Source organism: Vombatus ursinus, unplaced genomic scaffold, assembly GCF_900497805.2.
Source record: "Vombatus ursinus unplaced genomic scaffold, bare-nosed wombat genome assembly UNPS02014807.1, whole genome shotgun sequence".
NCBI lineage: Eukaryota > Metazoa > Chordata > Mammalia > Diprotodontia > Vombatidae > Vombatus > Vombatus ursinus.
Genome location: NW_020954585.1, coordinates 9,875,666 through 9,888,977, shown reverse-complemented (window position 1 = coordinate 9,888,977; position 13,312 = coordinate 9,875,666). Strand labels below are relative to the sequence as shown.

Genomic DNA, 13,312 nt, shown 5'->3' with positions numbered 1-13,312 from the left:
CAAAAGACTCAGGATGGAAAAAGCTATCCACATCCAGAGAAAGAACTATGGAGTCTGAAATGCAGATGGAAGCATACTATTTGCTCTCCTTTTCCTTTGTGGTTTTGTTTTATTGCTTCATTCTTGTGGTTTCTCCCATTAGTTCTAATTGTTTTTTACATAATGACTAATGGGAAAATATGCTTAATAAGAATGTATAAGTAGAGCCTATATCAGATTGCACGCCGTCTTGGGGAGGGAAGAGAGGGAGGGGAATAAAATTAAAAACTCAAAATCTTATGGAAATAAATGTTGAAAACTGAAAGAAAAAAAAAAGAATTCCGGCAGGACGCCAATAATTTGAATTCTCGTCTCCGTTTTCTTCCCTTCTAGCTTCCTGCGCATTTTCCTTCTGGGGATCCCTGTCCCGTCCTCTAGAGGGCGCAGACACCCTACCGGGAGCGCCTCGAGCGCCTCAGACGCGCCCCTTGGTGTCTCTGCCCTTCACAAAGATGGCGGCAGCAGGCCGTTAAATGGGCGAGGCGGCGCGGGGCGGAGACGGTCTCGTGACGGGGGAAGATGGCTGCTTTTCCGTGGTAAGCTGGAAACCCACCTGGGCTAAGCTGTCGGGAGGTTGGAGTGGACGGGTCACCTCTTGCTCTGCAGCTGTAGGGGGGCGTCTTAAGTTGCTGGGCCCGGCGAGGGCGGCCATCCGGGAGTGGGGCGACGCTGTGGGAGGGGGAACCCTTCCTCTGCTCTCTCCTGTGGCTGCCGCCACGACCGAATCCTCCCCCCTCTGTTTGGCCCACCGCTCTCATCCCGTCCCCCATCCCACCCCTCGGTGTCCTCCGAGGCTCCGAGATCTCGTTCTGGAAGAAACCTGAAAAGGATGGCGTCCCCTTTTACAGATGAGGAAAGTGAGGCCCGCGGAGGCTTAGTGACTGGATCAAGGACTCACAGCTAGCTAGCTGAGTTAGGTTTTGAACCCAGGCCTCCCTCCTCCAAATCCAACCATTTTTTCCTTCCGTCATATTACGCAGACCCCTGCTCTTCCTTGTCCGGAGGGACTCGCAGGTTCTAGGCTTCTTGGGTGGATCGGAGTCTCTGGGTTGTTAGGGCTAGCTTTTTTTTTTTTTTTGGTGGCCCTCCCCTATTGTATTCCCAGCCAGGAGGATACCACGGAATGTAAGGGCACAGGTAGTAAGGTACTAAGGAGGAATTCGTACTCAGGACCGGGCTCTAGGTTCAAGATTCTTTCCACCCCTCAGGGCTTCCTTTCAGTTTTTGAATTGGAGCGGCTTTAGAGATATTCTAGTCCAGTGTCTAATTTCATGGAGAAATAAACTTTAAACCATTTTTATAGGTTTTATAGGTTGCCAAGAACACATTTCTAATAGAGTAGAACTACACAAAAAGACAACCTATTCCATTTTTAGACATCCTAGTTATTAGAGAATTAGGTTGGGTTTTTTTGCTAATTTGTTTATTTTTGCTCCTCGTTGCTTTAAAATCACCCATCTTGTGACTTTTTACAGCTAGTTTGGCTTTCCAGGGCCAAACAAAACGAGCCCAATCCCTCTTCCATGTTATAGTCCTTCAAATAGTTGAAGCCAGTTTTCATGTTTTTCCTTCCCCACCTAAAATCTTGAATATTTCCTCATGTGTTTTGGTTTTTATTATGCTCACCATCTTCACTCTACTTTGGACATAATCCAGTTTGTCAATGTCCCTCTTAAAATGTAAATGAGGGGCAGCAAATTCGGCCTCAGACACATAACACTTATTAGCAGTTTTGACCCTGGGTAAGTCACTTAACCCTATTGCCTAGCCAAAAAAAAAATGTTGTAAATTAAATTGAATACAATGCCCTTAATGTAGACTTTCCAGTGAAAATATTATTACCCTTATGCAGCATGCATTACTATACTTTTGTTACTGGCATGTAAGATTGTATTAGGATTTTTTTTACTCATATAGTTGATTTACATGTAACTTGCAATGAACTAAAACACCTAAGTCTTCATTTCAAATGGTAATAAGCCATATCTCATCCAAATTGTATTTAGGTAGTTGATTACTGGGAAGCCAGGAGCAAGACTTCACATTTATCTCAAATTAATTTTATCTCCTTTGTTTTGATCTAGCTCAAGTCTGTAAAGTTTTTTCTGGATCCTAATTTTTTCGTCCAACAAATTAGCTATCCCTACCATTTATATGGCATTCAACCATTATATCTTCTACATCTTAACCAAAACCATGGAGAAGGAGAAAAATGAAAAGAATAGTTTGGCATTGATACATTTATCATCACTTTTTGGGTACAATGAATCAATGAACTATGACTCCACTGAAACAGTCTATCAAGCCCACAGAGGGCTAGGTTAGGGCTTGGCCTGGGGACACCCATGAGGATTTGGGATGGGGGAAATTGTTCCTTTTGTCATCACCTGAGCACCTACTATGTGCCAGGTACTGTGTTGGTCACTGGGGAAAAGGAGAAAAAAAAATAAAACACTAATAGCCCCATCCCTCAAAGAAGGAAGTTCTTAGCCCTGTGCCTGTCACGTAGTAGGCACTTAATAAATGTTGATTGATTGATTGCCTGGCACACAGTAAGTTTGTTGATTTGTTCTCCTTGGGGTAGGGAAACAAGTATCAATTAGTAATGGCAATATGATTTTTTTTGAGGGAGTGGCTCTTTTCCTCCAATCAGAAGCCAAGAGATGGTTTTTCTGACCTTTGATAGCTCTTGGGGCGTTGTGGGTTAAAAATTCTTGTGACCCTCTGCTTGGGTTAAGTAGCCCATTCCAGTGTTTGTCATATGCAATGACATGTGGGTAAGGAGATTTCTGATCTGGAACATTTTCTCCCTATTTTTTTTTTAACCATACTATAAACTTTAGCATATTTTTTTCTGTCTTATTGGCACACTATCTAGAGAGGTGGGCTTGGAATTAGGAAGACCTGAGTTTGAATCGTTCCTCAGATACTTACTAGCTATGTGACCCTAGGCAAATCACTTAACTTCTGTTTGCCTCAGTTTGCTTATTGCAAAATGAGTATAATAGCACCTGCCTCACAGGATTGTTGTGACAATCAAATGTAAAATGCTTTGCAAACCTTAATATGTTATGTAAATGCTTGCTATTATGACATGATACAGGAGCAGATGTGCCCTAAGTACTATCTAAATCACAGGTGAAATTCTCATCCATTGTTACCAAAACTTTTCAGGGGTCAAGTCATTAGCTCAGATAAATCAGGGAGAACTATAGAAAGATTAGACTCTTTAAAAAAGTTATATATATGTATGTATATATGCATACACAGCAATGTATATGTATTTTTAACAAGAGAATTATTTTATTATATTTATTTTATATTAATTTTACAAATAAATATAGTTTTATATTTATTTATAGTTATTCCTAAAGCACAGGTTTTACCATGTCACTCCCTGCTCAATAAACTCTGGTTGCTCCTTATTACCTCTAGGATCTAGTATAAATACACTTGGCATTTAAAGCCCTTCACAATCTGGCTCTAGCATTTATTCCAGGTTTATTACAAACTGCTCACTTTCAGTCACTCTCAGGTAGCTGAACTGGCCGTCTTATTGTTTCTTAAACGTGGTATTCCATCTACATGTTTTTGCACAGCCTTTCTCTTATTCAAAATGTACTTCCTCTCTCCCTTAGCATTTGAGCTGCCTTCAAAGCTCTGCTCAAACATCGGTTCCTTATATATACTTTTCAGTTATCAACATTTATTTTTTTTCTCTTTCCCACTTCTGCCCCCATCCACTTTAAAAAAAAAAAAAGAGAAGGGGCAGCCGGCCCTGAAGTCAGGAGGACCTGAGTTCAAATCCGGCCTCAGACCAAACACTGGACACTTACTAGCTGTGTGACCCTGGGCAAGTCACTTAACCCCAATTGCCTAAAAAAAATAAATAGAATAAAATAAAGGAAAGACTAGATTCTTAAGGGTAGTGTTATGTGGCTATCTTTAAAATAAAGTCCACAAAAAACCAACAAATCTCAACAATAACGGTAGGAGGGATGGATAAAAAGGTTTGTCTAAGGAAAAGGTCACTTGAGATATTTTTCTACTAACTACTACTGTTTGTTAGTAGATTTAAATAGCTCAATTTTGAGGAAATAAAGAGTAAACTGAATAAGCCATAATAGAGCCTGTGCATCCATAGTTTCTTATAAAAAACAGCAATTTAAAATAGGAAGCCAGGTTTTTAACACAAGAGACATTGATAGGTAAGATGTAGTAGCATTTCTTTTGTCAGCTGCCTAGTGTCCATGCAAACTTTTATATATTCAGCTATCCCGTAGAGGGTGCTGTTTAAATTTACAAAAAGCAAGTTTAACCTCTGCAATGATAAGAAATATTTATATTTTCCAGTAGTAAAAATACTACATTAGTAGAGCAAAACTGAGAAAACAAGGGAAGAAATGACAGCCAATAATAGTGAAAGCTATAGGCGACAATTCAAGAACCACATATTTCTCATAGGAGAAATAAGGCAAACACAACCAGCCATATTCCACTTCTGAAAAATCTTTCCCAGAAAGGAAATATTTCATAAAATACTTTTGGAAGTTTGATCTTAGCTTTTTAAAAAAACGTTTTATTTTTCCCTAATTCATGTAAAAACAATTTTTAACATTCACTTTAAAAAATTTTTTGAGTTCCAAATTCTCTCCCTTCCTTCCTTTATGGAAGGAAACTCCAACCAAAAAAAAAAGAAAGAAAAAGTGAAAAATAGTGTGCTTTGGTCTCTGTTCAGACTCTATCAATTCTTTCTCTGGAGGTGGATAGCATTTTTTATCATGAGTCCTCTGAGATTTTCTTAAATCATTATGTTGCTGAGAATAGCTAAGTCATTCACAGTTGTTCATTGTACAATATTGCTGTTACTGTGTACAATATTCTTCTGCTTCTGCTCACTTCACTGTTCAGTCAGTTCATGTAAGTCCAGGCTTTTCTGAAATCATTCTCCTCTATTTTTATATTGGCTTTTTTTTTTTTTAAAGAAGAAACTTAGCTTTTATGACTCTCAGAAGGACAGAGAATTTTAAAGACTTGTTGGAAGAAATGTATCCAAGAGGAGGCTACAATGATTTGGGAAAGTTGTAGCCTCCTCTTGGATACATTTAGAAGATTGCTCTTTTTTTCCTGATGCAAAATAGCTATGTTTCATTAGATTGTATGTAAAATCACTCACTATACAGTACTGCTATTTTAATATAATGTTTACACAGATGTTGATTATTGTAGGACAAAACGTTTGAGGGAGGAAAGAACACAAATTCAGCTTTAGGTCAGACATGTCTTTCTGCTTTTATACAGTCTACTTCACAAATTGCTGACTGAATATTGTATATAGTTTAGTGCTTTAGCTTTGGGGTTTCAGATGGAGAACTGGCTTCAGAGTTAAAGCCAGACCTTGGTTCAGTTGCCCCTTTGGTCACACATTTTCTATATGACTCTGGGGGCAAACTCCTTCATCTCTCAGTGACCTGAGGGAACTCCCTGACATTAGAGATATCACATAGAAGGGCACATTCTGCATTGCTAGAGGATGCTCCTCACCAGGAGTTCTCTGCACTGATGAAATAATAAAGAATACATTCAATAATTAAAAAGTAGTCAAAAGTCAGCCTTTGGGGGAAAACTCGTCAGCAGATGTTTTGTTGAATTGATTGGCCAATATGAAACTTTTAAAACTCCTACTATGTGCAGAGCAATGTGCTAAGCCATCAGTTTATCGTTTCAGTGTTTTCCCTAACCTTGGGGATTGTTTTATCATCTGTAAAAAAAAAAATTTCTAAGGGAACAATAATCAGTGAATCGACATTTTCCAAAGTATAATAATGTGTGCTATATAATGACTACCAAATACTAGCTCACATTTATATAACTCTTAACATCTGTATTATCTCATTTAATCCTCTTAGAGGCAATGTGACCTTATGGATAGAGAACCTGGCCAGAGAACCAGGAAGACCTGGGTTGCAGTCCTACTTTTGAGCAATAGCTGTGACTCTGCCTAATCACTTGATCTCTTATTGCCGTAGGCAACTCTCTAAGACCTTCATTGATTGAGAGTTTCCTTATCTATACCTATGTGCAAGGGTAGGCATTATTTTTAATACTCATCTTGCACATGAAGAAACTGAGACCCAAAAGTTTAGTGCAGGGTCACACAGCTAGTAAGTCTTTGAGGTGGGATTTGAACCCAGATCTTCTTACTCCAAGTCCACTAGTCAATCTGTCACATCACACTGTCTCTCTTCTACTGAATTACATTCTATTTTTAGGCATTTTCTTCTCCCTTGCACTCTGTTACCCAACCTAGCTCTGGTGCTTGCTCTTGCAAGTTCTCATTTTCTAGTTTGAGTTCCAGATCAAGCAAATGCACTCTGATACATTAACCAGAGTTAGGTTCACATATTTGCTCTTTTTTTTCCTGTCTTTTTCTAGCTTCTTCTTAAAGTTATTCATGTACGTTTTAGCACCTTTCTGTTCCTTTGACCAATGCTGGTTGGCACTTTCTCTTCATTTTAAAGTTGTAAAGAATTGGTAGAGAGAGTTTCCTCAGGAGGGAGTTCCCTATACTAGTGACCTTCCCTTTCTTTTCCTGTTAAATTTCTTTAGAAATAACATCTAAATGTGCTATGTAAGGGGATGATTCTATGCCCCATTTCATTTAGGAAAATAAATAGCATAATCTCTATGAAATGATGAAGGACACAATGATGACTATGACCTGTCAAAGAATTTGGGTATGTGTTTCTACAAAAACTAATGAATGAACTAATGAAAAAGATGGTAGATCGAAGAGAGAGGAGAATGGACCACAATAACATTCAAAGGGCTACAGCTTTAGGGGGAAAACAGGAAATTAGAGATTAAGAAAACAAAAAGGACATTTTGGTATGCCTTTTGGGTTTTATTCTCTTTCCTTGGCCTGAGGTGTTTCAGGAATCTCCAGTTGTGAAATGCTGGAGTTTATGGCTGAGGATTTTGCTTCTTTTCAGTACTTAGATGAAAAGAAATAGACTTCTTTGTTGGTTTAGGTGTTAGCTTAAAGTCAGAACTGTCAAGGATTCTGTCAAGGATCCATACCACCTTTCTCTGAATGTAGACAGCATTTTCCATCTTGATTCCTTTGGAACTGTCTTGGATCATTGTATTGCTGAGAAGAACTAAGTCAATCATAGCTGATCATGGCATAATGTTGCTGTTACTGTGTACAATGTTCTCCTGGTTCTGCTCACTTCACTTTGCATCAGTGCATGTAAGTCTTTACAGGTCTGGTGATTCTGTGACTGTAGTTAGATTTTAAATTTATGTATAGATTTATACTTATTTTGACATTTAGCTATTAAGCATCTATACAATAGTTTCTGATTTTAAAGAAGGCTATTGAGTTGTCAGGGGAGATGTTCAAAAATAACACATTAAGATTTCCCAGTCGTGAGTCACTTATTTTATTTTTCACTTGTCTCCTTCAGAGTATAAATCCATTGAGTAGGAGCTAGGAGTGAATGTATGTGTATGTCTATGTTCCCATGAAAAAAGAAGGCAGTTTAGTAGCTTTATTGTCAAGAAGTAGAAATCAAAAATGGTCAAAGGATATGAACAGGCAGTTTTCAAATGAAGAAATCAAAGCTATCAATAGTCATATGAAAAAATGTTCTAAATCACTATTGATGAGAGAAATGCAAATTAAAACAACTTTGAGGCACCATCTCACACCTACCAGATTGGCTAATATGACAGACAGAAAAGAAAAATGATAAATGTTGGAGAGGATGTGGGAAAGTTAGGATACTAATGGATATTTGGTGAAGTTGTGAACTTATCCAACCATTGTGGAGAGCAATATAGAACTATGTTCAAAGGGCAATCAAACTGTGCATACCCTCTGATCCAGCAATACCACTACTAGGTCTGTATCCCAAAAAGATCATAAAAAAGGGAAAGAAAATTAAAAAAATAGAAAAATATGCACAAAAATATTTATAGCAGCTCTTTTTGTGGTTGCAAAGAATTGGAAATTGAGGAGATGCTGATCAATTGGGGAATGGCTAAACAAGTTGTGGTACTGTTGTGCTATAAGAAATGATGAGCAGGTGGATTTTAGAAAAACCTGTAAAGACTTACATGTACTGATGTACATGTGATGTACAAGTGAGCAGAAGCAGGAGAACATTGTACACAGTAACAGCAACATTATGCCATGATCAGCTATGATTGACTTAGCTCTTCTCAGCAATACAATAATCCAAGACAGTTCCAAAGGCATCATGATGGAAAATACTGTCCACGTCCAGAGAAAGAACTGATGGAGTCTCAATGCAGATCGAAGTATACCAATTTCACTTTTTTTTGTGTGTGTGTATTTTTTTTTCCTTTTGGTCTGCTGCTTCTTTTACAACATGACTCATATGGAAATGTTTTGCATGATTGTACATATATAACCTATATCAAATTGCTTATTACCATTTTAGGGAGGGGGGAGAGAGAAAAATTTGGAATTCAGTTTTAAAAAATGAATGTTAAAATTGTCTTTATATGTAATTGGAAAAAATAAAATACTTTTAAGAAACAGGGAAAAAAGAAGTAGAAATCAAACCCTGGTTGCTTTAGGACTGTTAGAGTGAGCTGTTTTCATTATTTTGAGAAGATATTTCTGAGTATTTAATCTGCTTTACTTTTTAATCTTATGTCTTTTCTTATTGTTAAAGAAAGTAAATATGTACAGATTCTGTGTACTTCCTCCATCTTCATCGTGGAGTCTTAGAGAATGGCATGAGGTACAAAGAGGTTAAGTGACTTGCCTGTTGTTACAAAGTGTTAGAAGTGATTTTTGAATCTCTGTCTTCTGTGCTCCAAGTCCAGCATTCTCTCTACTACACTGTGCTGCCTTATTAAAAGAATGAACCAGATTGAAAAATAAAAGTGTTTATGGAAAAATTTGAGGTTGTGGTTGTATGTTTTTGCATCTTATAAGTTACTTATGAGTTTATCTTTTAATCACTATTAAATGCAATGTTTGATATTATGAAAATTCTCCACAAAAGCTTTTTGTTTTACTGTTAAGCCCAGAAGAGTACCTTTCAATTCTTAGAAACCTGCTATAGTTTTAAAAAAAAATAAACTATCTTTTTTTTTTAAATTTAGGGATGTTACATAATTTGTGCTATTGTAAGGAATTCATTTGCTGCTCATTTTTCTTTAAACTATTTTTGGTAAATGGAAAATTCATAGGAATAAGGTCATTTGATACTTTAGGCTAGAGAGCTAAAAACTCTGTAAGGTTGGTACTATTTTAGACAAACTAATAATCAGCTTTTTGGTCATGAAGGGGACATTTCTCTTCTGGCCTCACTTTCCCTATTTATAAAATGAGAGGATTAAGATAGATGATCTCTGAGGTCTCTTCCAGGTGTAATATCTTGTGATTCTAATTAGCTCAGCAAGAAGTGTTTTTTTACATGGGCTTTTATTAACTGCTTGGTTTATGCATACATGTATTTAACAGGCATTCAAGGCAGAGAAACTACAAAACTGAATTTGAATCATGTAGTTTAGAGGCTATACCCTTGGACTTTGGAGATTATCATCCACTGAAACCTATAACTGTAAGTTTGTTATGTATGACATTCTCATTGACTGAAATTACTGGTTGCTATCTTCCTTTATCTTTTCCTGTTTATCACTGGAAGTTGGTCATGTCACTGGTATTTCTGTGTTCTTTGACTTTTATTTTGTTGCTTATGTTGCTGACAACTATTATTTCCTTTCATATTAATGGAATTAACTTGAACATTTGATTTATTGCAGGGGTGGAGGAGGGATGAATCTAGTTTATTTTTGCTTTCTCCAATTAGAAAAGAAAGATCGTGCACGGTTAAGGCCTTGTCTCAAGTAAGGAACTTTTTCTGTAGCTGTTTTCAAAATGGAACCTCACTTACCATGTCCCATATGGACATGCTGCTTTAAAAATATCTGTGAGAATATGAGATGACTTGTGGAGGAAGTAGCTGGTGTAGTATACTCTGGGCAGGGTGTTCATTATTAACAAAAACAATGTCAGACTTAAAATAAATAAGCTAGTACAACTGAGTCATCTATTCATAAGAGAAAATTCTAAAGTCATTTTGTTGTTTGATTAGGAAGAATAGTAAAATCTCTTTAACGTTTTCCCACAGGTCACAGAATCAAAAACCAAGAAAATGGGGAGGAAAGGAAGTACTTCTTCTACTTCTTCTTCTTCCTCAAGCTCAATGGTGGACCCCTTGAGCAGTGTTCTTGATGGTACTGATCCACTCTCCATGTTTGCAGCAACATCAGATCCAATGACTGCCACATCTAATATGGTAATGGAATGTTCTTTTTTTAATCAAGGAAGGAGTTCTTTTATGTTGTCATTTCTCCATTTTTAGGAAATACTTTTATATGAAAAAAGTAATTATTGCCTTAACATCATGGTATCAAATCAGAGAAAGTGCTTTTATAAACTTTAAATCACCATGTAAATTCAACAAGCAAGTCAGCAAGCAAGTACCTACTATGTACCTGGCACTATGCTAAGTGCTTGGGATACAGAGAAAGGTAAAACACAATCCCTTCTCTCTAGGAGCTCATAGTCAAATGGGGAAGACAATATGTGAACAACTGAGTGTATACAAGATATGGAGAAGGCAAATTGGAGGTAAGCTCAGAGAGAAAGCGCTAGCACTGAGGGGGCCTAGGAAAGACCTTTTGTAGAAAGTGAACCCTTTTCCTCTTTCTTTGATCTCTTTGTCCATTTACAGTGGACTTTTGCCCACTTTTGTATCCAACATTCATAGTATGACAGACAGACAGTGAAAAGAAACAAAGTGAGGAGATAGAGTGACTTGTTTAGAGAACACGTCACTGTTGCTGGATTGTAGAGTACAGGGAAACTGTTACAGTGTAAGAAGATTGGGAAACATAGAAAAGGGCTTGAAAATCAAAGATTTTATATTTGATCCTGGAGGTAACAGGGGTTTACAGGATAGGAGTTTATTGAATAGGAGGGCGATATAGTCAGACCTGAATTTTAGAATGATTACTTTTGCAGCAGAGTGGAGGATATACCAAATAGGGGATAAACTTGAGGCAGTGAGACAACCAGAAAGTTACTGAAATTGTATAGATATAAAGTGATGAAGGTTTCTATCAGGGTGGCAGCTGTGTCGGAGGAGGGAAGGGAATGTATAGGAGAGGTGTCGTGAAGGTAGAAATAATAATTCATAACGAATTGGATATGGGGCTACTTTCTCCTACAAGAGAGTGAATTGTCAGTAACACTGAGATTGTAAGCCTATATGACTGGGAAGATTGTGGCACCCTTAACAGTAATAGGAAAGTTAAGAAGAGAGGAGGTTTTGGAAGAAAGATAAGTCCTGTTTGGGGCATGTCAAGTTTGGGATGTCTATGGGACATCCAGTTGAAGGTGTTCAATAGATAATTGGAGATGTAAGACAAGAGGTCAACTGAGAGGTTAGGACTGGATCTATGTCTGTATGGAGATGATAATTGAATGGGAGGGGGGGAAATGAGATCACTAATCAAGATGGCATAGAGTAAAAAGAGTAGAGGGCCAAGGACAGAGCCTTGGGGAATCACCCATGGTTGGAGGGAGTGACCTGGATGAAGATCTATTGAAGGAGACTGAGAACAGAGTAGGAGGAGAATCAGGAGAGGGCAGTGTTATGAAAACTTAGAGAGAAGGGAATATCATTGGCAATTAAAAGACTAAAGGTAATTTTGGAAAGATTAGTTTCAGTTGAATGATAAGGGAACCAGATCAAAGAGAATTTAGAAGAGAGTGAAAGGAGTAGAAGTAGAGACTTGATAAAGGAGGCAATCTTCTGGAGGAAATAGGATGGAATGGGTCTTCCTTAAAATAATAAATAGCATCTACCTAAAACCTTTAGCAAGCATCATATGTAATGGGGACAAGCTGGAAGCATTTCCAGTAAGATCGGGAGTGAATGTCCATTATCACCACTGTTGTCCAATATCATAATGGAAACGTTAACTTTAGCAATAAGAGAAGAAAAAAGAAATTGAAGGTATTACAATAGGCAAAGAAGAAACAAAGCTATCTTTGCAGATGACATGATGATATACTTAGAGAATCCTAGAGAATCAAGTAAAAAACTAGTTGAAATAAACAACTTTAGCAAACTTGCAGACTATAAAATAAACCCACATAAATCATCAGCATTTCTATGTATTACCAACAAAGTCCAACAGTAAGAGATAGAAAGAGAAATCCCATTTAAACTTACTGTAGACATTATAAAATATTTAGGAGTCTACCTCCCGAAACAAACCCAGGAATTATATCAACACAGTTATAAAACACTTTTCTCACAAATAAAGTCAGATCTAAATAATTGGAAAAATATCAGTTGCTCATGGGTAGGCCGAGCTAATATAATTAAAAATGACAATTCTACCTAAGCTAAATTACTTATTCAGTGCCATACGAATCAAACTACCAAAAAATTATTTTATAGAGTTAGAAAAAAATAATAACAAGATTCATTTGAAAGAACAAAAGGTCCAGAATATCAAGGGAACTAATGAAAAGAAATGCAGGGTAAGGTGGCCTAGCCATTCCAGATCTTAAATTATATTACAAAGCAGCAATCATCAAAACTGCTTGGTACTGGCTAAGAAATAGAGTGGGGGATCAGTGGAATAGGTTAAGTATGCAGGACACAGTAGTCAGTGACTATAGTAATCTATTATTTGATAAACCCAAAGACCCCAGCTTCTGGGATAAGAACCTATTATTTGACAAAAACTGCTGGGAAAACTGGAAAAGAATATGACAGAAACTAGGCATAGATCAAAATCTCACACCATATACCCAAATAAAGTCAAAATGGGTTCATGATTTAGATATAAAGGCTGATACTGTAAGCAAACTGGGAGAGGAAGGAATAGTTTACCTATCAGATTTATGGAGAATGGAAGAATTCATGACCAAATATGAGATAGAGAACATTACGAAAAGCAAAATGGATAACTTTGATTACATTAAATTGAAAAGTTTTTGCACAAAGCCAATGCAACCAAGATTAGAAGGAAAGTAGAAAACTGGGAAAGAATTTTTACAACCAGGTTCCCTGATAAGGGCCTCATTTCTAAAATATATAGAGAATGAAGTCAAATTTATAAAAATACAAGTCATTCCCCAATTGATAAATGGTCAAAGGATATGAACAGGCAGTTCTCAGATGAAGAAATTAAAGCCATCTAATAGTCATAT

The 13,312-nt window shown here is 37.1% G+C and overlaps 1 protein-coding gene across 2 annotated transcripts in view; it reads left to right on the top strand.

Moving 5' to 3' along the window:
* Window positions 1-482: 482 nt before the first annotated feature.
* Window positions 483-13,312, top strand: part of LOC114052273 (UPF0505 protein C16orf62) — a 119,341-nt gene continuing 106,511 nt past the window's right edge. For both annotated transcript variants that reach the window (XM_027874811.1, XM_027874812.1), the window contains exons 1-3: window positions 483-575; window positions 9,542-9,641; window positions 10,212-10,379. In XM_027874811.1, the coding sequence (XP_027730612.1) occupies window positions 559-575; window positions 9,542-9,641; window positions 10,212-10,379 (285 nt within the window). In that variant the 5' untranslated portion in view covers window positions 483-558. The remainder of the gene's footprint in view (window positions 576-9,541; window positions 9,642-10,211; window positions 10,380-13,312) is intronic.